Source organism: Oncorhynchus gorbuscha, unplaced genomic scaffold, assembly GCF_021184085.1.
Source record: "Oncorhynchus gorbuscha isolate QuinsamMale2020 ecotype Even-year unplaced genomic scaffold, OgorEven_v1.0 Un_scaffold_601, whole genome shotgun sequence".
Lineage (NCBI taxonomy): Eukaryota > Metazoa > Chordata > Actinopteri > Salmoniformes > Salmonidae > Oncorhynchus > Oncorhynchus gorbuscha.
The window spans coordinates 132795-159841 of record NW_025745438.1 but is presented as its reverse complement, the minus strand read 5'-3'; the positions used below and the strand labels follow the sequence as shown (position 1 = coordinate 159841).

Below are 27047 nucleotides of genomic sequence, written 5' to 3'. Positions count from 1 at the left end.
TCTAGTGACCTCTACCTAATCACAGAGATCCTCTCAGGATCCTTCACCTTGGACCCATCTTCCTCTACTACTCCCTTCACTGCCTCAGCATACAACACCTTCTACACTACTGTGATCCTGGTAACCTCAACCTGTCTTTCTCTCACCGGACACATCTGATTTCCAGCACCATGTGTACCCCTACAGTTTATACACACAACTTTTTACATCAATACTACACATTCCTTTCTCTCAGGTCCTCCTGCACACTTCTCACATCTAGGAATCTCCCTGCCACACACTGCTGGAAGGAAGTTGTCAAGGAAAGGAGTTTGTGTTTATACAGGAAGTACCACCTCACTTACCGTAAACCAATCATGTCAATGTCGAACTATATGAGATCTTCAGCTTGTAGTCTTAAAACTCGGAAATTAGTTACTTTTGGCTCGTTCAGCCATCCCAATGGGAAAAATTAATGGGGAAAAATGTGGGTTTTGGAATTGATGGCGAAAATAAGGTTTGCACAGGTTAAGGAGATCTTATACATTTTTGTTGAGATAATAGCAGTCAGTGAGTATGACCTTTATGAATTATGAAGCCTTTGTGATGTGCTTTGTTTTATTACATAAATACTTCAAAATTCACAAGAAGTGACATTAGTGAAGTAACAGATTAAACATTGGTTTAGGTGTTATTACATGATCGGTTGAAGTTATTACATTTTTCATAAAAAGTTGTTACATGATACTGTAACTTACTACATTAAATGGAAAAGTTATTACTATAACAATATAACATTTTATCATATTAACCAACAAGATATTACATTCCCCGGTTTTATAACATTATAAATCAAAAAGTTATTACATTAACCATTGTCACAAGACACAGCATGCATAGATCTTACCTTGACCTCATGAATATTATTATTCAATGCGTCATTGATTAGTTTTAGGAGTACGTAAACACACGTTGACTATGACATTCTATGATAACATTTATCCATTTAAATCCCAATGTGCAATATTACATAGACACAGGGGAGACCTGATCCTAGATCAGAGTTGCATATTATGCTCCAGAGGTTACCATGGTGATCAGACTAAGGCAACCTTCTAAGAATGGGAGATGAATATGACTGTTCACTAGATGTTTTCTACTGATCCTTTATTTATGGATCTGGAACCAGTGTCAGATAGGAGGGAGAGGAAATACGGCACATTTCTGCTTTCTGGTGTTTTTTCATTGGCCCTAAATGAGCAAAGCTCTTTCCACATAGACAGGCATAAGGTTTCTCTCCGGTGTGTGTTCGTTGGTGTGTATTTAGGGTCCATGATAGACTGAAACTCTTCCCACACTGATCACAGCTGTAAGGTTTCTCTCCGGTGTGTGTTCGCTGGTGTCTATTCAGGTGTTCTGATAGCGCAAAGCTCTTCCCACACTGATCACAGCTATAAGGCTTCTCTCCAGTGTGTGTTCGCTGGTGTCTATTCAGGTGTCCTGATAGAGCAAAGCTCTTCCCACATAGACAGACATAAGGCTTCTCTCCAGTGTGTGTTACCAGGTGTGTAGTCAGCTCTCCTGACCGAGCAAAGCTCTTCCCACACTGATTACAGCTATAAGGCTTCTCTCCAGTGTGTACACGCTGGTGTATGGTTAGAATTCCCGTGTTAGCAAAGCTTTTACCACAATCAAGGCAGGGGTAAGGCTTCTCCCCTGTATGCATTCTCAGATGAGATTTGAAAGTGTTAGAAGCAGCAAAACTCTTCCCACACTGTGAGCATCTGTAAGGTTTCTCTCCTGTATGAATTCTCAGATGAGATTTGAAGGCGTTAGAAGCAGCAAAACTCTTCCCACACTGAGAGCAGCAGTACGGTTTCTCTCCGGTGTGACTCCGTTGGTGCATTATGAAACCACTCCTGCTAGTGAAACTCTTCCCACAGTCAGAGCAGCAGTGGTGAGGTTTCTTCCCTGTACGTCTGTGCTTCTTGAGGTGTTCTGATCGGGAGAGACTCTTCTCTACCTTGTCACAAACATGTTGTTGAGGCTCCCCAAATAAGTCCCTACCATTGAGAAAGCGACAGTTAAGGGTGTCCCCTGCGAAGCAAAGACATTGAATGAATAGTTTTTGGAAATATGGGTCCATAAACATATCACCATCGATATACACTCAATAGCCAGTTTATTAGGTACACTACCCCGTTCATGAAAATAGACCACTCCTACAGACAGTGTCACGCAGCTGTGGCTTGCTATACAAAGCAGGCAGACAGGCATTCAGTTACTGTTTGATTGAACATTAGAATTGGCAAAGCAAGTGACGTAAGTGACCTGAGTGTCGATGCCAAGTGTGCTGGATCCAGTATCTCAGGAACGTCCGACCTCCTGGACTTTTCACGCACGACAGTGTCTAGGGTTTACCAAGAATGGTGCGACAAACAAAAAACATCCAGTCTGAGGCAGTCCTGTGGGTGAAAACAGCTTGTTGACGAGAGAGGTCGAAGGAGAATGGAAAGAATTGTGCAAACAGAAAAATAACGGCGCAGTACAACCGTGGTGTGCAGTGTGGCATCTTGGAACGCACAACTCGTCGATCCTCGTCACTGATGAGCTATTTAAGTAGACGACTACACTGTTCCACTACTATCAGCTAAAAACAAGAAGAAGCTACTCCAGTAAGAACGCAATCACCAACACTGGACAATTAAGGAGTGGAAAAACATTACCTGGTCCGGTAAATCCCAGTTCCTGTTGCGTCATGCTGATAAGAGTCAGGACTGGGTGTAAGCAGGATGAGTTCATGGCACAGCCGGTTGTCAACGGTACAGGATGTTGGTGATGGTGTACTGGTGTGGGGAATGTTTTTCCTGGCACAAGTTAGGTCCCTTGATACCAATTCAGCAACATTTTAACGCCACAGTGCTGACCGAACCCAATAGAGTATCTTTGGGATGAGATGGAACGGACTGTTGGCAGCACGAATGTGCCACCGTCCAATCTGCAGCAACTGCGTGATTCCATTGCGTCAGCATGGACCAACATCACCGGGGAACGTTTCCGACACCTTGTAGAATCCATACCCTGAAGAATTCAGGATGTTCTGGAGGAAAAGGGGGGTCCGATAGGGTACTAGACAGGTGTACCTAATAAACTGGCCAATGAGTATATATTGTTTATAAATCAATTAACAGAAGTTTCAGAAGCAGAATGTAGTCTAATCCACAGAACTTACTTGGTGAAATCAAGTCTTCCTCCTCGTGTCCACCTCTCGAAGATCCACTCTGCCCTGGTGTTTTCCTGCAGTCGACCAGCCTCACAGACACCCTCTTCAGACCCAGCAGTAAGGAGCTACCAGGAGAGTTGTGACCAGGGGACTCCGGCAGAGTGGAGGGGGACGGACTAGCTCTGTCCTGGTGAACACAGGAAGAATTGTACATAGAATATCATTAGACCAAACATTTTGATTACTTTAGTCTAAATCTCTGATTGGTGCATCCTTATATCTCCTTTCTCTTTTAGTGTGTAATTGTTCATTACTTTCCACAAATGTACAGATTTTTTCAAACGGAAGTGGTTTATATATATTTTTTTACTCTTAGTACAAATGCCAAAACTGATAACACTTGTAATGCCCCATTTTATGTTCAGAACCTTGATTGAGCGTTCATTGGAGTTGAACACATCTTTCACCCCAGAACCCACAACTAAAGTCTCACGTAATTGGTCAGCCGCTCTATTCAGTTCTGGGTTCATACACGTTAGGAGAGATTAGGAGATGTTAGAACGAGGAGCGGAACCGGAATGAGGAGCTCCCCAGTCTCTTTCAAGATACGGGCTGAATGTCCACTCCCCTTCCAATGTGAAAGATGGTAACACCTGCTAAATCATGTTGTTCAAATAACCAGTGATGAAAAACCTAAACACCAGAACTACTGCTGCTAGTTATCCCACTTGGAGAATGTTGAGAAAAATGTCAGTCTCATAGTTTCAGTATCCTTATACAGTAAATACATAGAAGAAACCATCAGATATGTGGGTATTGTAACATGTAGTAGAAACCTACAGTAAAAAGGTATGGGTGTAGCCTGGTGCAATTTCTGCCCCATATAACATTGCTCAATATCCACTTTTCTATGTGACTTGTTACTGTAACAGCATCCTCATCTAAAATGGTTGGTTTACAGCGTATCAACAACATTCAGATAATGAGTGGATTATACCACCCAATGTACACTACATCATTTCAAATGGTTTTTAGATTTTTTAAAAACTGAAAGTAAACTAGACACTATCTCATTTTTAGTTTCGTAGCTCAGATTTGAGCAGTTTGATTAAATTATTGTTAAATGTCTTAACAAACAACAGGAAGATATTTTCAAAAGTAATCAACTGAAAATGGCCTAAGAGTTTTGAAACAGATTTTTGTGCTTAGAGTTGTGAAAATGTACCACATACTTGTGAAAATTGCACCAAAGACAATTGGCAGAGTCATGGGCTAGGGGGGAGTTTCCACCATATGTTTTATACCAGCCATTTCCCTTCAAATCAGTGAAGGGAAGTGAACAAGTGCACAGTTAGGGAGGACAGAAAGATGACTAGAGATTCATGATCATTATCTTGGCAGAAGCAGAGCTAGCGTGAGGGCCACGTAGGACTGTTCCTGCAGATACAAAGAAACCATTATTTAACACTATAAAATATTTATAGTGTTACATATAAAATATTATGTAACACTATAAGACATGGCAAAAGTGAATTGGTCTAGGTGGTTGTTGCTTATTTTATAAAGCTAAAGTACCCTACAGCTGTGTGTCACTACACCTCCTTGAGGGGACACCTGGGACTGGTAGCTGCACTGCTGGTTGGCTGCTGGTGGGGGAAGGACCAGGGAATTTATTAACTTTATTATATTTATTAACTTTATTCATTTTGTTAACTTTAATAGTTTAAATAAGTTAACACACTGTCGGCACTTGAGGTAGGCCTACACTAGAAGAATCCAACAATGACAATCTAACATATCTTTAGGCAGGAATTAAGAAAATAAAAGGTTCAAAAGAACAGAATAGCATATTCTGAGTTTAAAGGTAGACTCAGAGATATGACATGTACAAAGTAAGCAGCATGGTGGGTCAATTTCCTCAATAACCAAGAACGTTGAAGCACAAGGCTAAACTTCTCCAATGTTTGATTTAAAATATATATATATATTTTACTAGGCAAGTCAGTTAAGAACATATCCTTATTTTCAATGACGGCCTAGGAACAGTGGGTTAACTGCCTGTTCAGGGGCAGAATGACAGATTTGTACCTTGTCAGTTTGGGGATTCGAACTTGCAACCTTTAGGTTACTAGAAATTAACATTACATTTTCTGCCAACAGCGCTGCTGGACATTCTTGCAGTCAGCATGCCAATTACACGCTCACTCAAAACTAGGAGACATCTGTGGCATTGTTTTGTGTGACAAAACCGCACATTTAGAGTGGCCTTTTATAACAACTTCTTGATATGCCACACCTGTCAAGTGGATGGATTATCTTGTAAAGGAGAAAGGCTCACTAAACGAGATGTAAACACACTTCTGCAAAAAAAATAGAGAAATACGCTTTTTGTGGGATCTTTTGTTTCAGCTCATGAAACATGGGACCAACACTTCACATGTTGCATTTCTATTTTTGTTCAGTGTTTATGAAAGCAAGCTTTGCTTTTACACTTGCAAGACCATCATGATTCATTGACCGGGCGTTTTTTTCTTGTAGAAATGTGGAGCCTGCCTGTATTTCCTTAAACCTTTCGAGCGATAAATGTCATTCAGAAGAAAAACAAATATTTCATAACATATTTTCTTGCCCTCATTAGCGCCTCACCACGAGAACGGCAGTGCAAATATCCAACACATGGGCTAGTCCACCATCCAGATCAGAGTTATACAAATAATCAAGCCGGTCAAATGACTGTTGATCTACACAGATGTGGATTAAAACGTCAGGAAGACGAGAGAAGGAGCATAATAGAATCTATTCTGGATGCGTGAAACTGGTTTGTCCTGATGTTAGCAAGCAGGCATTTGCTCACTGCAGTGCACAACATGCACTTTACATTTGTATTGCTTTCTCAGCCACAGTTTGAGTTGTGTCTTGTCTGACAGTGAAATATGGCTAGATTTTACCGTAGCTTGGACTACAGAGTAGCTAGCTAGTGCTGTAAAAGCCAAATTGCATTGCAAGGTAGTATCGTGACAATTTCCACAAAGTTTGTTGTTGGTTTTGAAATTATATAGTTAGCCATCTATGTTTTGTGGAAATATTTAGGGCTGACATTTGGAAGTGAATTGTCTATCATTAGATGCCTTCTGTGTTCAGGTCAGCTGTTGTTGCAATGACTCTAGCAAGCTAATGGCTGAAGTTATTTGTGTAACAAATCTTCCGTAAACAAATATAGCTAGATACATTTATTTGCCTGTTCATTAGCTAGCTTTCAGCTGTTAGCTATTTACAGAGTCTAGCTGTTAGACTTTGGACAAGCAAGCTAATGTTAGCTAATATCAGCTGTGTTGTTGCAGAACAACAGTTTCTGACTCGTTCAGTCAATCAATTTAGTCAATCCGACATTTTTTAAATGACATGGTCACTTTATGGTAGCGTTATGCTTGTTTTAAATCTGACTTCTAGACTTGAGGCATGTGGGCGTAGAAAATACTCTGACAACTCAATTGCTAAAGACCCTGTTAGAAATCCGGTATATGGTGCTCCGTAACGGCTGGAGTTCTAAATTGAGCAGCTGCTGAAAAATGAGCTCCTGTATTTATTGAGATTTTAATGTTTTTTTTAGAGTGAAGTACATCGAAAAAATCAAGAGAAAACTGCAAGACTCAATAGAAGACAAAACAAGGAACAAACTAAACAAGACAGGCTTTTGAAAAAATAACTATTTTTTTCATAAAATTGTACAGTTATCTTAGCTAGGTGAATTGCTAGCAGAATTGTTTACTTGTTGCTAAGCAGTTGCTAGGGACTCTCCTGGAAGAAGCTAGCTAGCTTACAAAGAATAACAACAAAAAATATCTAGTTAACAGAAGAAAGGAAGACAAAATAAGGACAAAAGAAGGACAGAAGAAAAAGGAAAAGAAAGAGGACAACAAAGTGAAACAGTCAGCACTTCTATTTCATTTCGTCGTCCTAACGTAGTCTACACTGCTATCTGCCCAGCAGCTAGCCAGCTAGCAAACGTCCACCGTCTACCGAATAGCAGCACTGTAGAAACTATTACACTCAACTGAACGACTTGATTAGTGTAGTGTTAGCTAGCTACATAGTTGTCTTTGCTGTCTTCGTATCCAAGATAATTGTGTAGTTTAGAGTGTGTAGTCTTAGAGTGATTATCTTAATTTACCGAGGTTAGCTAGCCAGCTATTTGTCGTCCTTAACGTAGGAGACACTGCTAGCTAGCCAACAGCTAGCCAACGTCTACTGAATAGAACTTCCGCACTCAACAACCCGGTCGCATTCCGCTTCGCTCCACAGGTAGTATCACATTTTTCATTTCATTTCATTACAGCACAACGGTTTGATTTGTTTGATCGTAGCTAGCTACATAGCTAGCTACATAGCCGTCTGTGTATCAAAGATAATTGTGTAGTCTAGAGCGATTTTCTAGGTTAGCTAGCCAGCTATTGTCGTTCTTTTAACGCAACGTAACGTAATCAACACTGCTAGCTAGCCAGCTAGCCCCCGAATAGCAGCACTGTAGAAACTACTACACTCAACGGAACGACTTGATTAGTGTAGTGTCAACAACGCAGCCACTGTCAGCTAGCCTACAAAGTCAACAACGCAGCCACTGCCAGCTAGCCTACTTCAGCAGTACTGTATCATTTTTAATAATTTTAGTCAATAAGATTCTTGCTACGTGGAATAAATGGAATAAATGTTGTGGATCTTAATGTTTTTCCTCATAATCCTGGACTATCAGACCACCATTTTATTACGTTTGCAATTGCAACAAATAATCTGCTCAGACCCCAACCAAGGAACATCAAAAGTCGTGCTATAAATTCACAGACAACACAAAGATTCCTTGATGCCCTTCCAGACTCCCTCTGCCTACCCAAGGACGCCAGAGGACAAAAATCCGTTAACCACCTAACTGAGGATCTCAATTTAACCTTGCGCAATACCCTAGATGCAGTTGCACCCCTAAAAACTAAAAAAATGTCTCATAAGAAACTAGCTCCATGGTACACAGAAAATACCCGAGCTCTGAAGCAAGCTTCAGAAAATTGGAACGGAAATGGCGCCACACCAAACTGGAAGTCTTCCGACTAGCTTGGAAGGATGGTACCGTGCAGTACCGAAGAGCCCTTACTGCTGCTCGATCGTCCTATTTTTCTAACTTAATTGGAAAATAAGAACAATCCGAAATTCCTTTTTGATACTGTGGCAAAGCTAACTAAAAAGCAGCATTCCCCAAGAGAGGATGACTTGCACTTTAGCAGTGATAAATTCATGAACTTCTTTGAGGAAAAGATTATGATTATTAGAAAGCAAATTACGGACTCCTCTTTAAACCTCGTATTCCTCCAAACCTCAGTTGTCCTGAGTCTGCACAACTCTGCCAGGACCTAGGATCAAGAGAGACGCTCAAGTGTTTTAGTACTATATCTCTTGACACAATGATGAAAATAATCATGGCCTCTAAACCTTCAAGCTGTATACTGGACCCTATTCCAACTAAACTACTGAAAGAGCTGCTTCCTGTGCTTGGCCCTCCTATGTTGAACATAATAAACGGCTCTCTATCCACTGGATGTGTACCAAACTCACTAAAAGTGGCAGTAATAAAAGTCTCTTGAAAAAGCCAAACCTTGACCCAGAAAATATAAAAAACTATCGGCCTATATCAAATCTTCCATTCCTCTCAAAGATTTTAGAGAAGGCTGTTGCGCAGCAACTCACTGCCTTCCTGAAGACAAACAATGTATACGAAATGCTTCAGTCTGGTTTTAGACCCCATCATAGCACTGAGACGGCACTTGTGAAGGTGGTAAATGACATTTTGATGGCATCGGACCGAGGCTCTGCATCTGTCCTCGTGCTCCTAGACCTTAGTGCTGCTTTTGATACCATCGATCACCACATTCTTTTGGAGAGATTGGAAACCCAAATTGGTCTACACGGACATGTTCTGGCCTGGTTTAGGTCTTATCTGTCGGAAAGATATCAGTTTGTCTCTGTGAATGGTTTGTCCTCTGACAAATCAACTGTACATTTCGGTGTTTAGGTTCTGTTTTAGGACCACTATTGTTTTCACTATATATTTTACCTCTTGGGGATGTTATTCGAAAACATAATGTAAACTTTCACTGCTATGCGGATGACACACAGCTGTACATTTCAATGAAACACGGTGAAGCACCAAAATTGCCCTCGCTAGAAGCATGTGTTTCAGACATAAGGAAGTGGATGGCTGCAAACTTTCTACTATTAAACTCGGACAAAACAGAGATGCTTGTTCTAGGTCCCAAGAAACAAAGAGATCTTCTGTTGAATCTGACAATTAATCTTAATGGTTGTACAGTCGTCTCAAATAAAACTGTGAAGGACCTCGGCGTTACTCTGGACCCTGATCTCTCTTTTGAAGAACATATCAAGACCATTTCGAGGACAGCTTTTTTCCATCTACGTAACATTGCAAAAATCAGAAACTTTCTGTCCAAAAATGATGCAGAAAAATTAATCCATGCTTTTGTCACTTCTAGGTTAGACTACTGCAATGCTCTATTTTCCGGCTACCCGGATAAAGCACTAAATAAACTTCAGTTAGTGCTAAATACGGCTGCTAGAATCCTGACTAGAACCAAAAAATTTGATCATATTACTCCAGTGCTAGCCTCTCTACACTGGCTTCCTGTCAAAGCAAGGGCTGATTTCAAGGTTTTACTGCTAACCTACAAAGCATTACATGGGCTTGCCTACCTACCTCTCTGATTTGGTCCTGCCGTACATACCTAAACGCTACGGTCACTAATTGTCCCTAGAATTTCTAAGCAAACAGCTGGAGGCAGGGCTTTCTCCTATAGAGCTCCATTTTTATGGAACGGTCTGCCTACCCATGTCAGAGACAAACTCGGTCTCAACCTTTAAGTCTTTACTGAAGACTCATCTCTTCAGTGGGTCATATGATTGAGTGTAGTCTGGCCCAGGAGTGGGAAGGTGAACGGAAAGGCTCTGGAGCAACGAACCGCCCTTGCTGTCTCTACCTGGCCGGTTCCCCTTTTTCCACTGGGATTCTCTGCCTCTAACCCTGTTACGGGGGCTGAGTCACTGGCTTGCTGGGGCTCTCTCGTGCCGTCCCTGGGTGGGTTGATTCACTGTTGTGGTCGGCCTGTCTGGGTTTCCCCCCTTTGGGTTGTACCGTGTCGGAGATCTTTGTGGGCTATACTCGGCCTTGTCTCAGGATGGTAAGTTGGTGGTTGTAGATTTCCCTCAGTGGTGTGGGGGCTGTGCTTTGGCAAAGTGGGTGGGGTTATATCCTTCCTGTTTGGCCCTGTCCGGGGTGTCCTCGGATGGGGCCACAGTGTCTCCTGACCCCTCCTGTCTCAGCCTCCAGTATTTATGCTGCAGTAGTTTATGTGTCGGGGGGCTAGGGTCAGTTTGTTTATCTGGAGTACTTCTCCTGTCCTATTCGGTGTCCTGTGTAAATCTAAGTGTGCGTTCTCTAATTCTCTCCTTCTCTCCTTCTTTCTCTCTCTCGGAGGACCTGAGCCCTAGAACCATGCCCCAGGACTACCTGACATGATGACTCCTTGCTGTCCCCAGTCCACCTGGCCATGCTGCTGCTCCAGTTTCAACTGGCCTGGGCCCTAGGACCATGTCCCAGGACTACCTGACATGAGGACTCCTTGCTGTCCCCAGTCCACCTGGCCATGCTCCTGCTCAGTTTCAACTGTTCTGCCTTACTATTATTCAACCATGCTGGTCATTTATGAACATTTGAACATCTTGGCCACGTTCTGTTATAATCTCCACCCGGCACAGCCAGAAGAGGACTGGCCACCCCACATATGCTCTCTCTAATTCTCTCTTTCTTTCTCTCTCTCGGAGGACCTGAGCCCTAGGACCGTGCCCCAGGACTACCTGACATGATGGCTCCTTGCTGTCCCCAGTCCACCTGACTGTGCTGCTGCTCCAGTTTCAACTGTTCTGCCTTATTATTATTTGACCATGCTGGTCATTTTTGAACATTTGAACATCTTGGTCATTTTCTGTTATAATCTCTACCCGGCACAGCCAGAAGAGGACTGGCCACCCCACATAGCCCGGTTCCTCTCTAGGTTTCTTCCTAGGTTTTGGCCTTTCTAGGAGTTTTTCCTAGCCACCGTGCTTTTACACCTGCATTGTTTGCTGTTTGGGGTTTTAGGCTGGGTTTCTGTACAGCACTTTGAGATATCAGCTGATGTACGAAGGGCTATATAAATAAATTTGATTTGATTTGATTTGACGTAAGCTTAACTTTCTGAACATTCGAGACGTGTAGTCCAAGCCTCTTCTGTAGCCTGTCAACTATGTGTCTGTCTATCCCTGTTCTCTCCTCTCTGCACAGACCATACAAACGCTCCACACCGCATCACCCTAATCTGGTGGTCCCAGCGACCCACGTGGAGTTCAGGTCGGTAGCCTCTGGAACTGCCGATCTGCAGCCAACAAGGCAGAGTTCATCTCAGCCTATGCCTCCCTCCAGTCCCTCGACTTCTTGGCACTGACAGAAACATGGATCACCACAGATAACACTGCTACTCCTACTGCTCTCTCTTCGTCCGCCCACGTGTTCTCGCACACCCCGAGAGCTTCTGGTCAGCGGGGTGGTGGCATAGGGATCCTTATCTCTCCCATGTGGTCATTCTCTCTTTCTCCCCTTACCCATCTGTCTATCGCCTCCTTTGAATTTCATGCTGTCACAGTTACCAGCCCTTTCAAGCTTAACATCCTTATCATTTATCGCCCTCCAGGTCCCCTCGGAGAGTTCATCAATGAGCTTGATGCCTTGATAAGCTCCTTTCCTGAGGACGGGTCACCTTCACAGTTAAACTTTAACCTCCCCACGTCTACCTTTGACTCATTCCTCTCTGCCTCCTTCTTTCCACTCCTCTCCTCTTTTGACCTCACCCTCTCACCTTCCCCCCTACTCACAAGGCAGGCAATACGCTCGACCTCATCTTTACTAGATGCTGTTCTTCCACTAACCTCATTGCAACTTCCCTCCAAGTCTCCGACCACTAACTTGTATCCTTTTCCCTCTCGCTCTCATCCAACACTTCCCACACTGCCCCTACTCGGATGGTATCGCGCCGTCCCAACCTTCGCTCTCTCCCCCGCTACTCTCTCCTCTTCCATCCTATCATCTCTTCCCTCTGCTCAAACCTTCTCCAACCTATCTCCTGATTCTGCCTCCTCAACCCTCCTCTCCTCCCTTTCTGCATCCTTTGACTCTCTATGTCCCCTATCTTCCAGGCCGGCTCGGTCCTCCCCTCCCGCTCCGTGGGACGACTCAATGCGAGCTCACAGAACAGGGCTCCGGAAGGCCGAGCGGAAATGGAGGAAAACTCGCCTCCCTGCGGACCTGGCATCCAGAGTCCCTCCTCTCTACATTTTCCTCCTCTGTCTCTGCTGCTAAAGCCACTTTCTACCACTCTAAATTCCAAGCATCTGCCTCTAACCCTAGGAAGCTCTTTGCCACATTCTCCTCCCTCCTGAATCCTCCTCCCCCTCCCCCCCTCCTCCCTCTCTACAGATGACTTCGTCAACCATTTTGAAAAGAAGATCGACGACATCCGATCCTCGTTTGCTAAGTCAAACAACACCGCTGGTTCTGCTCACACTGCCCTACCCTGTGCTCTGACCTCTTTCTCCCTCTCTCTCCAGATGGCGTCACGGCCGGCCGCCCAACAACCTGAGACCCTATCCCCTTTATCCAGACCACGGAGACCTTCTCCCACCTCACCTGGCTCATCAACTTATCCCTGACCGCTGGCTACGTCCCTTCCGTCTTCAAGAGCGAGAGTTGCACCCCTTCTGAAAAAACCTACACTCGATCCCTCCGATGTCAACAACTACAGACCAGTATCCCTTCTTTCTTTTCTCTCCAAAACTCTTGAACGTGCCGTCCTTGGTCAGCTCTCCCGCATCTCTCTCAGAATGACCTTCTTGATCCAAATCAGTCAGGTTTCAAGACTAGTCATTCAACTGAGACTGCTCTTCTCTGTATCACGGAGGCGCTCCGCACCGCTAAAGCTAACTCTCTCTCCTCTGCTCTCATCCTTCTAGACCTCGGCTGCCTTCGATACTGTGAACCATCAGATCCTCCTCTCCACCCTCTCAGAGTTTATAAACATCACCAGGTGGCGTGGCGAGAATCTGTCTCCTCACCACGCGCTCTCACCACTGGTGTCCCCCAGGGCTCTGTTCTAGGCCCTCTCCTATTCTCGCTATACACCAAGTCACTTGGCTCTGTCATAACCTCACATGGTCTCTCCTATCATTGCTATGCAGGTGACACACAATTAATCTTCTCCTTTCCCCTTCTGATGACCAGGTGGCGAATCGCATCTCTGCATGTCTGGCAGACATATCAGTGTGGATGACGGATCACCACCTCAAGCTGTCGGCAAGACGGAGCTGCTCTTCCTCCCGGGGAAGGACTGCCCGTTCCATGATCTCGCCATCACGGTTGACAACTCCATTGTGTCCTCCTCCCAGAGCGCTAAGAAGCGTGATCCTGGACAACAAATCAACTAACATCAAGGCGGTGGCCCGTTCCTGTAGGTTCATGCTCTACAACATCAATGACCCTGCACAAGGTCCTAATCCAGGCACTTGTCATCTCCCGTCTGGATTACTAAACTGTTGGCTGGGCTCCCTGCCTGTGCCATTAAACCCCTACAACTCATCCAGAACGCCGCAAGTGTTCAACCTTCCCAAGTTCTCTCACGTCAGCTCCTCCGCTCTCTCCACTGGCTTCCAGTTGAAGCTCGCATCCGCTACAAGACCATGGTGCTTGCCTACGGAGCTGTGAGGGGAACGGCACCTCAGTACCTCCAGGCTCTGATCAGGCCCTACACCCAAATAAGGGCACTGCGTTCATCCACCTCTGGCCTGGCCTCCCTACCACTGAGGAAGTACAGTTCCCGCTCAGCTCAGTCAAAACTGTTCGCTGCTCTGGCTTGGAACAAATCACGACGCCAGGACAAGTCAATCACCACCTTGGTGAAACCCCACCTCTTTAAGGAATACCTAGGATAGGATAAAGCTTCTCTTAAAATATTTAGATGCACTATTGTAAAGTGGTTGTTCCACTGGATGTCATAAGGTGAATGCACCATTTGAGTTTATAAACATCTGCTAAATGACTTAAATGTAAATGTAAATGCTGGGCAGATCATGATGTGGGGGGGGGTGTTGTGTTTATCCAATCAAGTTCATTTGCGAAACTTCATCGACATTGGCGTCATAATGGCTTAGATTCGATGGTAGGGAAATTGTACTTTATCGTTGAGCTTCAACCAATGCATACTCCGCGAGACTACAACATAATGGATTAGAACTAAAAAAATATTGAAAATATTGCAAAAGTGTGACGTAACATGCATCACTGGTGTAGCCTCTCAATGGCCAATACAGAGTTTATAAACATCACTGGTGTAGTCTCTCAATGGCCAATACAGAGTTTATAAACATCACTGGTGTAGCCTCTCAATGGCCAATACAGAGTTTATAAACATCACTGGTGTAGCCATCTCAATGGCCAATACAGAGTTTATAAACATCACTGGTGTAGCATCTCAATGGCCAATACAGAGTTTATAAACATCACTGGTGTAGCATCTCAATGGCCAATACAGAGTTTATAAACATCACTGGTGTAGCATCTCAATGGCCAATACAGAGTTTATAAACATCACTGGTGTAGCCTCTCAATGGCCAATACAGAGTTTATAAACATCACTGGTGTAGCATCTCAATGGCCAATACAGAGTTTATAAACATCACTGGTGTAGCCTCTCAATGGCCCAATGGCCAACAGAGTTTATAAACATCACTGGTGTAGCATCTCAATGGCCAATACAGAGTTTATAAACATCACTGGTGTAGCCTCTCAATGGCCAATACAGAGTTTATAAACATCACTGGTGTAGCATCTCAATGGCCAATACAGAGTTTATAAACATCACTGGTGTAGCATCTCAATGGCCAATACAGAGTTTATAAACATCACTGGTGTAGCATCTCAATGGCCAATACAGAGTTTATAAACATCACTGGTGTAGCATCTCAATGGCCAATACAGAGTTTATAAACATCACTGGTGTAGCATCTCAATGGCCAATACAGAGTTTATAAACATCACTGGTGTAGCATCTCAATGGCCAATACAGAGTTTATAAACATCACTGGTGTAGCATCTCAATGGCCAATACAGAGTTTATAAACATCACTGGTGTAGCATCTCAATGGCCAATACAGAGTTTATAACATCACTGGTGTAGCATCTCAATGGCCAATACAGAGTTTATAAACATCACTGGTGTAGCATCTCAATGGCCAATACAGAGTTTATAAACATCACTGGTGTAGCATCTCAATGGCCCACATCACTGGTGTAGCCTCTCAATGGCCAATACAGAGTTTATAAACATCACTGGTGTAGCCATCTCAATGGCCAATACAGAGTTTATAAACATCACTGGTGTAGCATCTCAATGGCCAATACATATCATCAGCAATACAGGATTTATAAACATCACTGGTGCTTAATTATTTATTTTCGCTTCTGACTTGACCTGCTGGTTGCGCATTGCTTGTATCATCAATATGTGTGCGATTGACTAGTGGGCTACTTTGATGAAATAACCACCCTGATTTATGTTGTCTAGATGTTCAAATGTAACGCATAGATGTGGAACATCAAAGGAAACGAGACCTAGACGTTGTCTACACCACAGTAAGGACACTGTTCATAACAGTCAACCAAACTTACCCGATCCATCTTGGGAGCGATTCTTTCTTCAAATAAAACACCATGAAACTAAATGTGTACGCTAGGAGTTACGTTCCTTGTCACGGCGTTCAGATAAAGAAAAGCTAGATCAGCGCAATCAGACGTCCTTTTACATATCAAAACTGGATATAAGTCCGGACAAACAAACGTCTCATTGAGACTAATCTTACATCAGAACGATCCTGTGAAATGTTATTTTAGTTTGAAACCTCGACAGAGGATGGTAACAAAGTACTTCCTGTTGATGCTTTTCAGCTTCTTCTGTGGTGTTTAAAAGGTGCCGCCACCTACTGTATATAGTCATCAACACCTCTCTTCAAGTGGGTGAGGCGGTTCAGGGAGTATAATTTATTGCTAGAAAATAACTGTTTGTATTCCCTCATATATATTATGTTAAATCAATGACAAATGTAGACGATTTTTGGTATAATCAATATGTAATTCATCTATTTAAACTGTAAATTATTAGATGCATCACGTTGTCAATGATTGTAAATGCATTTTGTCCACGTGTGGTTGTATTGTTGGCAAATATAATAAAAATCACAAATGCTAAGATATTTATATAAACAACTAAAATAGCTTGCAGCCTCTGACTGACTGAGGTTTGCTGGAAGGTGGCAGGCTGAATATGAGATTAGAGAAATGTCTTGTTATTGTCTTTCAAAAGGCTCGATGGCTTTCTATGGTTTATTTATTATGGATCCCCATTACTTCCTGCCAAGGCAGCAGCTACTCTTCCTGGGGTAAAAGCAACATTAAGGCTGCTATATACAATTTAAAATATTACATGACATGACAATTCATACCACTTTTCACAACACATTAAGTGTGTTCCCTCAGGCCACTTCTCTATCACATATCTATAATGCAAAATCAATGTGTACGTGTGTGTTTAATGTGTATGTGTGTGTCTGTGCCTGTGTGTCTCTTCACAGTCCCTGCTGTTACATAAGGTTTATTTGTATCTGTTAAATCTGATTCTACTGCTTGTATCAGTTACCTGATGTGGAATAGAGTTCCATGTAGCCAATGCTCTATGTAATACTGTGCCACTCCAATAAGCTGTTCTGGACTTGGGGACTGTGAAGAGACCTTTGGTGGCATGTGTAGTGGGGTATGCATAGGTGTCCGAGCTGTGTGCTGGTAGTTTAAACAGATACCTCTATGCATTCAGCAAGTCAACACCTCTTACAAAACAAGTAGAGATGAAGTCAATCTCTCCTCCACTTTGAGCCATGAGAGATTGACATGCACAAGCATTTCGCTACACTTGCATTAACATCTGCTAACCATGTGTATGTGACAAATAAAAATTGATTTGATTTGATATTAATGTTAGCTCTCCATGTACATCTAAGCGCCAGCCATGCTGCCCTGTTCTGAGCCAATGTAAATGTTCCGAGGCCCCTACTAAACAGTAGTCCAGGTGTGACAGAACTAGAGCCTGTAGGACCTGCCACTATGATGTGATTTTCAATTGCATTTGATGTCAAGCACTTATCATCAAGACAGTATCATGCTTTTAAAACTCACTTCACTGTGAAAATACATTTGAAGAAAGAAATTCAACAGCAGGTTGTTTCAAAGCCAAACACAACAAAATGGACAGCCTTTAAGGTGATGATTATTTCAAAACATATATATGCATAGTTATGAGTTATGAGTCCAAGCCAAACCCCCCAAAAAAAACTGTATAAAAATGATGATTGTGCCATTATACAATGCTTAGCCTACCACATATTACACACGGCAGAAAAACGTGAAAATAAATGTTAAAAATAAACATTTAAGATCTCTTGTGTGTTTGAGTGTGGATTGTAGTATTATGCATACTAGATGAACTGATTACCTTATGCTACATTCCAACATCTGTGAGAAAATGTATAGACCTAGGCGATGCAGTTGGTTCATTGATAGTGCAGGGCGGCTTACAATTATAGTGAATTTGTTTTTAGTAGGGACTTTTTTCTATTCATATTATTCTTCAATAGGATGACACATTCCCTTTAGATATACAGAATATCTCAGTCCCATGTTTCCATCTCCTCCTCTCTCTCCTTTATTCCTTTCCTGAGCGCCTTCTTCCTTCTTGCTGTTCCCCAACAGATTTCACTTGGTTTCCCAAATTAAGCATTGGGTAGCTACAGGAACAGGGTTGGAGAGCCCATGGGCATACAGTGTTTGGGGGGAATAACACCTGTTGCGCAGAGAGCACATGCTCCTCAAACAGTGGTTGATGTGTGGAGTGAAATAAGTGTTTTTATATTTATTTCTTAGTTGCTCATATTAAGCACATGCTCTGCAAAAAAAAAAGTAGCCTACCTGGTCGGTGTGCTGCCACCATTTGCTATTCAAGTGCGTAAGGATGACATGTCTTTTCCCCCTGTTCCTGTTCATTTGATAATGGGCCTTTCTAAATCAGAACTAATACTACACATTAGTAAAGAAAATATTAAATTGAGAATAGTCTGTTGGGTGAAAATCTGATCACTTGATGTGAGAACAGCTGTGCAGCCTGAGGCAAGGAACAGAGCACAAGCTTATTTTTTTTGTAACTTCCCAAAATCATCAATAGGCTATAATCGCATCATGCAGCCCATATAGAATGTCTTTGAAATCATAACATAAGGTTTATCATTTACAACTAAAGTTGCCAAATAACTCTAAAACTAGTGTATAGGACCTTTTTCAAATGATCACTTTTACATTCAACAAAGCCACTTCCTATTCGCTCTGGAATGGGAAAAATATCCTATTTTATTCAGCTAAGATCAATTGTATTCTTCTTACTATGAAAATAATTTAATATAAAATAACGACATGGGCCTTATAAGCATCTTTTGTCAGCTAAATGAACAAGCCTACAGCCTTTGCAGGAAGCATGTCTGCATCCCACTGCTGGCTGGCTTCTGAAGCTAAGCAGGGTTGGTCCTGGATGGGAGACCAGATGCTGCTGGAAGTGGTGTTGGAAGGCCAGTTAGGAGGCACTCTTTCCTCTGGTTTAAAAAAATATTCCAATGCCCCAGGGCAGTGATTTGGGACATTGCCCTGTATAGGGTGCTGTCTTTCGGACTGGACGTTAAACGGGTGTCCTGACTATCTGGTCACGAAAATATCCCATGGCACGTATTGTAAGAGTAGGGGTGTTAACCCTGGTGTCCTGGCTTGTCAGTCATGAAATGTCAGTCATTATGCTGTCCTATGCTGGTTTTCTTTTGACCTGTAAGGAAGGTAACATGCGTTACACACAACTAACGTTACAATCAGTGGCTTTCTAGCTTACGCACATTTTTAGAAGCCCCTAGCTAGCCAACCACTGATCTTTGACACACCCAACATGGCTTGTTGGCAGCTATCAACAGGGCTTACCTGTACTGCATATCTATCTAATGTTTCTCTGCAGTGTGTGTTCGGTGGTGTCTAATCATGTTGTAAGCTACAGCAAAGCTTTTCCCGCACTGATCACAGCTATAAGGCTTCTCCCCAGTGTGTGTTCGCTGGTGTGTATTCAGGGTGGAAGCTACAGCAAAGCTTTTCCCACACTGATCACAGCTATAAGGCTTCTCTCCAGTGTGTTTTCGATAGTGTCTAATCAGGGTGGAAGCTACAGCAAAGCCCTTTCCACACTGGTAACAGCAATAAGGCTTCTCCCCAGTGTGTGTTCTCTGGTGTATAGTTCGTTTATCTGATAGAGCAAAGCTCTTCCCACACTGATCACAGCTATAAGGTTTCTCTCCAGTGTGTGTTCGCTTGTGTCTATTCAGGGTGGAAGCTCGAGCAAAGTTCATCCCACACTGACCACAGCTATAAGGCTTCACTCCAGTATGTGTTAGCTTGTGTGTTGTCAGGTTGCCTGACTGATTGAAGCTTTTCCCACACTGACCACAGCTATAAGGCTTCACTCCAGTGTGTATACGCTGGTGTATAGTTAGGGCTTTTGATAGAGCAAAGCTCTTCCCACACTGATCACAGCTATAAGGTTTCTCTCCTGTGTGTGTTCGCAGGTGTCTAGTCAGCTCTCTTGACTGAGCAAATCTCTTCCCACACCGATCACAGCTATAAGGTTTCTCTCCAGTATGTGTTCGCTGGTGTGAATTTAAGGTCCCAGATTGACTGAAGCTCTTTCCACACTGATCACAGCTATAAGGCTTCTCTCCTGTGTGTGTTCGCAGGTGTATGTTTAGGGCTCCCAAATAAGAAAATCTTTTACCACAATCAAGGCAGGGGTAAGGCCTCTCCACTTTATGAATTCTCAGATGAGATTTGAAGGTGTTAGAAGCAGCGAAACTCTTCCCACACTGTGAGCAGCAGTACGGTTTCTCTCCGGTGTGAATCCGCTGGTGAATAATGAAGTCACTCCGGTTTGTGAAACTCTTCCCACAGTCAGAGCAGCAGTGGTGAGGTTTCTTTCCTATACACCTCTGCTGGTGTTTCTTGAGACGTTCTGATCTGGAGAGACTCTTCTCTGTCTTGTCAGCAACATGATATGGTTGAAGCGCCCCAGATGATAAGCCCCTCCCACTGCGAGAACGGCGGTTAGGGCTGTCCCCTGTGAAACAAAAACATTGAATAACTAGGTTTTGGAAATATGGATCGATAAACAAATACTATAACAATTTAAAATAATGTTTTTTAGCAAATGCTCTTATCCAGAGTGACTTACAGGACCAATCAGGGTTAAGTACCTTACTCAAGGGCAGACAGATTTTCCACCTAGTCGGCTCAGAGATCCAAACCAGCAAGCTTTCAATTTGTGGCCCAACGCTCTAAACCAAGACTACCTGCCTCTGTTATCATCAATACACTCAGTGGCCAGTTTATTAGGTATACCACCCTCCGGTCACAAAATTCAAACGACAATAAACTAGCAACTGAGTGTTTTTACTGTTTATAAATCAATTGAGCAGATTGTAGTCTAATCCACACACCCCATTGTACTTACTTGATGAAATCAAATCTCCCTCCTCGTGTCCTTCTCTCACAGTTCCACTCTGCCCTGCTGTTTTCCTGCAGTCGACCAGCCACACAGACACCCTCTTCAGACCCAGCAGTAAGGCTCTACCGGGAGAGTTGTATCCAGGGGACTCCGGCAGGGTGGAGGGGGACGGACTAGCTCTGTCCTGGTGACCACAGGAAGAATTGTACATAGAATATCATTAGACCAAACATTTGATTACTTTAGTCTAAATCTCTGATTGATTGGGTGCATCCTTATAACTCCATTCTCCTGAAGTGTGTAATCGTTCACTACTTTACACAAATGTCTAGTATTTTTTTTAAATCACTTTGGCAAATTTTTCAAATGGAACTTCTTATGTTGAATGTTGACTGAGCATTCATTGGTGTTGAACAAATTAGCTGCTCAATTTAGTTCATACGTGTTAGGAGAGCTTAAGAGTTTATGGACAGAGGAGCTCCACCATCTCAAGATACAGGCCGAATGTCCCCTCCCCTTCCAAAATGTGAAAGATTGTAACACCTGTTAAATCACTATGCACCATAGGTATATTTCACTGGTCATCCCCAAAGCCAACACCTCCTTTGGCTGCCTTTCCTTCCAGTTCTCTGCTGCCAATGACTGGAACAATTTGCAAAAATCACTGAAGTTGGAGACTTACATTTACCTCACTAACTAGTCAGCTGTCAGAGAAGCTTACCGATCGCTGCAGCTCTACACAGCCCATCTGTAAATAGCCCATCCATCCAACCAACTACCTACCTCATCCCCATATTTGTTTTTATTTTTCTGCTCTTTTGCACACCACTATTTCTACTTGCACATCCTCATCTGCACATATCACTCCTGTATAAATTGCTAAATTCTAATTACTTCACCACTATTGGCCTATTTATTGCCTTACCTCCTTACTTCATTTGCACACACTGTGTACAGATTTTTCTATTGTGTTATTGACTTTGTTTATCCCATGTGTAACTGTGTTGTTGTTGTCACACTGCTTTGCTTGATCTTCCAACATAAATTAAAAGAATGTCAATTTATACAGTTCTCAAACTGTACTTAAACTTGACACTATACAATTTGTTTAGTAGTTAAGTTTTGAGCAATTTGATTCAATTATAGTTAAATGTATTGTTTACAAATAACTGGAAAATATTTTTTATGTAATTAATTGTAAATGACCTTTGGAAACATGTGTTTAGAACTGTGAAAATGTACCACATACTTCAAAAATGCAACAAAGTGATGAAAAAAACTCAACTTAACGGCATTGGATTGGTGGAAGCATGGGCTCATGGGTGTTCACACCATATGTTTTATACAAATCATTTCCTTTCAAAATCAGGGAAGTGAACAAGTGACGATGTTGGAAGGGAAGATAATTAGGAATTTCTTAACATGCCTTATCTAGCCTACCAAAAACATGATGTAACACACTAAAACACGATGTAACACTATAGAACCTTATGTAACACTTACAAATATTATTTAAACTCCTATGCAGAAATTGCTCCACCATTTCCTGGTTGCTAAAATTGCTAAGAAGTGCACTGTAGAGATTTGTTGTACCACCTAAACAAACCACTGTGAAATATATTTTCCATAACCCAAAATATTGTATTTTCAGATGTTTGTAGCTGGTGCACAAAACCGAAAGTAAGACTGAAAAACAAAATAAAAATGGGAAGCATAGAAATAACACACACAGAACAGATTTACTGATTCTTAGACTTGCTTTCAATGAGAATGACAGATCTATAACTGACATTGCTATGTGAATTCTCCCAAAAACAAACATATTGCAGCTTTAACACTTTCAAACATGATTTAACACTAAGACATAGCAACATTGATATACAGTGCCTTTAAAAGTATTCACACCCCTGGACTTTCCACATTTTGTTGCGTTACAGCCTGAATTAAAAATGGATACGATTGAGATTTGTCGTCCCTGGCCTACACACAATACCCTATAATGTCAAAGGGGAGTTATGTTTTTCCATTTAATTTGTCATTTTTTACAAATGAACATATAGAACATTTGTGGGCATAACTGAAAAAGCATGTGCGAGCAAGGAGGCCTACAAACCTGACTCAGTTACACCAGCTCTGTCAAGAGGAATGGGCCAATATTCCACCAGCTTATTGTGGGAAGCTTGTGGAAGGCTCCCTGAAATGTTTGACCCAAGTTAAATTATTTAAAGGCAATGCTACCAAATACTAATTGAGTGTATATAAACTTCTGACCCACTGGGAATGTGATGGAAGAAAAAAAAGCTGAAATAAATCCTTCTCTCTACTATTATTCTGACATTTCACATTTTTTAAATAAAGTGGTGATCCTAACTGACCTAAGACGGGGAATTTTTTATGAGGATTAAATGTCTGGAATTGTGAAAACTGAGTTTAAATGTATTTGGCTAAGGTATATGTAAACTTCAGACTTCAACGGTAGCCTCACTACTGTTATTTTACTGCTGCTCTTTAATTATTTGTTATTTGTTACTAAACATCTATTTTTCTTAAACTGTATTGTTGGTTAAGGGCTTTGTAAGGTTGTTGTATTCGGCGCATGGGACAAATACAATTTGATTCGATTTCCGAAGACAACTAGCTTGATTGAGCCAAAGAGCAGGTGTTCTTAATCAAATCAAATTTGATTGGTCACATACACATATTTAGCAGATGTTATTGCAGATCTAGCGAAATGCTTGTAGTCCTACTCCAACAGTGCAGTAGTATCCAACAACTCATAACAAGACACACAAATCTAAAATAATGAATGGAATTAAGAAATGTATAGCATATCTGGACAAGCAATGTCAGTGGCATTGATTGAAATACAGTAGTATACAGTACATATGAAATTAGTAAAACAGTATGTCAACCTTGTTAAAGTGACCAGTGATTCAATGACTATGTACATTGGGCAGCAGCATCTAAGGTGCAGGGTTAAGTAACAGGGTGGTAGCCAGCTAGGGATGGCTATTTAACAGACTGATGGCCTTGAGATAGATGCTGTTTTTCAATCTCTCGGTCCCAGCTTTGATGCACCTGTACTGACCTCGCCTTCTGGATGATAGAGGAGTGAATGGGCCGTGGCTCGGGTGGTTGATGTCCTTGTGGTGATGCAACCCAACAGGATGCTCTCAATGGTGCATCCGTAAAAGTTTGTGACGGGTCTTAGGGGCCAAGCAGAATCTATGCAGCCTCCTGAGGTTGATGAGGCGCTGTTGCACCTTCTTCACCACGCTGTCTGTGTGGGTGGACCACATCAGATTGTCAGTGATGTTTACACAAAGGAACTTGAAGCTTTTCACCTTCTTCACTGCGGTCCCGTTGATGTGGATACGGGTGTGCTCCCTCTGCTGTCTCCTGAAGTCCACCATCAGCTCCTTTGTTTTATTGAGGGAGGGGTTATTTTCCTGACACCACTCCGCCCGGGGCCTCACCTCCTCCCTGCAGGCTGTCTCATCTTTGTTGGTAATCAGACCTACTACTGTTGTTGTCGTCTGCATACTTGATGATTGAGTTGGAGGCGTTCGTGGCCACGCAGTCATGGGTGAACAGGGAGTACAGGAGGGGGCTGAGCACGCAACCTTATTGGGCCCCAGTGTTGAGGATCAGCATAGTGGAGGTGTTGTTTCCTACCTTCACCACCTGGGGGCGGCCCATCAGGAAGTCCAGGATCCAGTTGCACAGGTCAGGGTTCAGACCCAGGGCCCTGAGCTTAATGAGTTTGGAGGGTACTATGGTGTAGAAGGTTGATCTATAGTCAATGAACAACATTCTTACATAGGTATTCCTCTCATCATATATATGCATAGTCACTTTAACCATATCTACATGTGCATACTACCTCAATCAGCCTGACTAACCAGTGTCTGTATGTACTACTGTTACTTTTCACTGTCTTTTTACTGTTGTTTTGTTTCCTTACTTACCTATTGTTCACCTTGTACCTTTTTGAACTTTTGGTTAGAGCCTGTAAGTAGGCATTTCATTGTATGGTCTACACCTGTTGTATTCGGCGCACGTGACAAATAAACTTTGATTTGATTTGTCCAGATGGGATAGGGCATTGTCATGGCGATTACATCGTCTGCGGATCTGTTGGGGCGGTAAGAAAATTTAAGTGGGTCTAGGGTGTCAGGTAAGGTGGAGGTGATATGATCCTTAACTAGCCTCAAAGCACTTCATGATGACAGAAGTGTAATGTTTTGTAATACTCAGTGAAATGGTCCATTCTCACAAAAAGTTTTTTTCTTTCAAATTGTGTGCACAAATTTGTTTACATCCCCGTCAGTGAGCATTTCTCCTTTGCCAAGAATGCATCCACCTGCCAGGTGTGGCATATCAAAAATCTGATCAAACAGGATGATCATTACATAGTTGTGCGTTCTGCTAGAGACAATAAAAGGCCACCCTAAAATGTACCGTTTTTCCACACAAAACAATGTGCCACAGATGTCTCAAGTTGAGGGAGAGTCCAGATGGAGCTGTAAATACAATCAAGCCTGTCTAATGGCAGAGTTGATCAGCACAGATATGGATCACAATGTCAAGAAGACAGGAGAAGGAGCATACTGGAATGTATTCTGGATGTTTGAAACTGAGGAGTTTGTTCTGATACCAGCCAGCATACATTTGCTCACTGCACATGTTTAAATGTGCATTTTGTTTTCTCAGCTACAGTTTGAGTTGTCTTGTCTTGACAGTGAAATATGGCTAGCTCTTACCGTATCTTCGACTATAGAGTGTGTTGGAAAAGCCTACTTGTATTGCAAGGTAGCAACGTGACAATTTGCCCAACGTTTGGTGTTGGTTTGTTGAACCGATGTAGTTAGCTAGCTATGTTTTGGAAATATTTAGGACTGACGTTTGGAAGTGAACTAACGTTAGCTACCTTGTGTTAGTCAGCTGTTGTCTGGCTAGAGCTAACTAATGGTTGAAGTTGTGTAACAGACCTTACTTAAACAAATATAGCTAGCTACCTGAGCCTGTTCATTAGCAGCTGTGTTGCTGTAGAACAGTTGCTGACCCGTTTAGATAACTCTTGACATACGGCTAAAAATAAGTCAGAAATGCTACAAAAAGGAGCTCATTGTTGGTTCCTAATGGACAGAAATATGCATGTGAGAGCAATAAGTAATCAAATCTGTTGCACTTACAAATTGACTCAATCCGACATTTAAATCAAATGGTCACTTTATGGTGGCTCTTTGCTCGTTTTCATTTGATTAACATAATTTGAGCTTGGTGGGAGTTGACAACTCAATTGCTAAAGACCCTGTTAGAAGGTAAGAATATGTTACTCCGTGACGGCTGGACAGCTCCTGAGAGGTGGGGAGTGTTGTCAAGTTGATTTACGAGATTGGCTTCATAATGGCTTAGATATGATGGTAGGGAAATGTTAATTTGACATTGCGCTTCAACCAATGCATACTCAGCGCGACTACAACATAATGGAATAGAATTAATCAAATGTGAAAAATGTTGCAAAAGTGAGATGTAACATGCATCATTGGTGTGGCCTCTCAATGGCCAATACATATCATCAGCAAACCAGGATTTATAAACATCACTGGAGTAGCCTATACTTAATTATTTATTTTCCCTTGTGACTTGACCTGCTGGTTGCGCATTGCTTGTATCATCAATCTGTGTGCGATTGACTAGTGGGCTACTTTGCTGAAATAACCACCCTGGTTTCTTTTCTCTAGATGTTCAAATGTAACGCATAGATGTGGAACATCAAAGGAAACGAGACCTAGACGTTGTCTACACCACAGTAAGGACACTGTTCATAACAGTCAACCAAACTTACCCGATCCATCGTGGAAGCGATTATTTCTTCAAATAAAAAAATATGAAAGTAAATGTGTACGCTAGGAGTTACTTTGTTTGTCACGGCGTTCAGATAATGAAAAGCTAGATCAGCGCAATCAGTCGTCCTTTTACATATCAAAACTGGATTTAAATGGAGACAAATTTTACATCAAAACGATCCTGTGGAATTTATTTTAGTTTGAAAACGAGAGAGGATGGTA

General features: G+C 42.3%; 1 protein-coding gene across 1 annotated transcript; it reads right to left on the bottom strand.

Moving 5' to 3' along the window:
* Window positions 1-592: 592 nt before the first annotated feature.
* LOC124019012 (zinc finger protein 271-like) lies at window positions 593-27047 on the bottom strand. Its single transcript, XM_046334357.1, has 5 exons — window positions 26825-27047; window positions 20980-21157; window positions 19439-20586; window positions 3212-3389; window positions 593-2076 (listed from the first exon to the last, which is right to left on the bottom strand). The coding sequence occupies exons 1-5, from the start codon at window positions 26831-26833 to the stop codon at window positions 1151-1153; spliced, it is 2439 nt and encodes an 812-aa protein (XP_046190313.1). The 5' UTR covers window positions 26834-27047; the 3' UTR covers window positions 593-1150.

Bases quoted from the DNA above. Each gene is read 5' to 3' on its own strand.
- LOC124019012 (XM_046334357.1), bottom strand. The intron at 20,587-20,979 runs GTAAGTACAATG...TTTGTTTCACAG, and splicing joins GGGAGATTTGATTTCATCAA to GGGACAGCCCTAACCGCCGT. The intron at 3,390-19,438 runs GCAGAGAAACAT...TGTGTTCACCAG, and splicing joins GACACCACCGAACACACACT to GACAGAGCTAGTCCGTCCCC.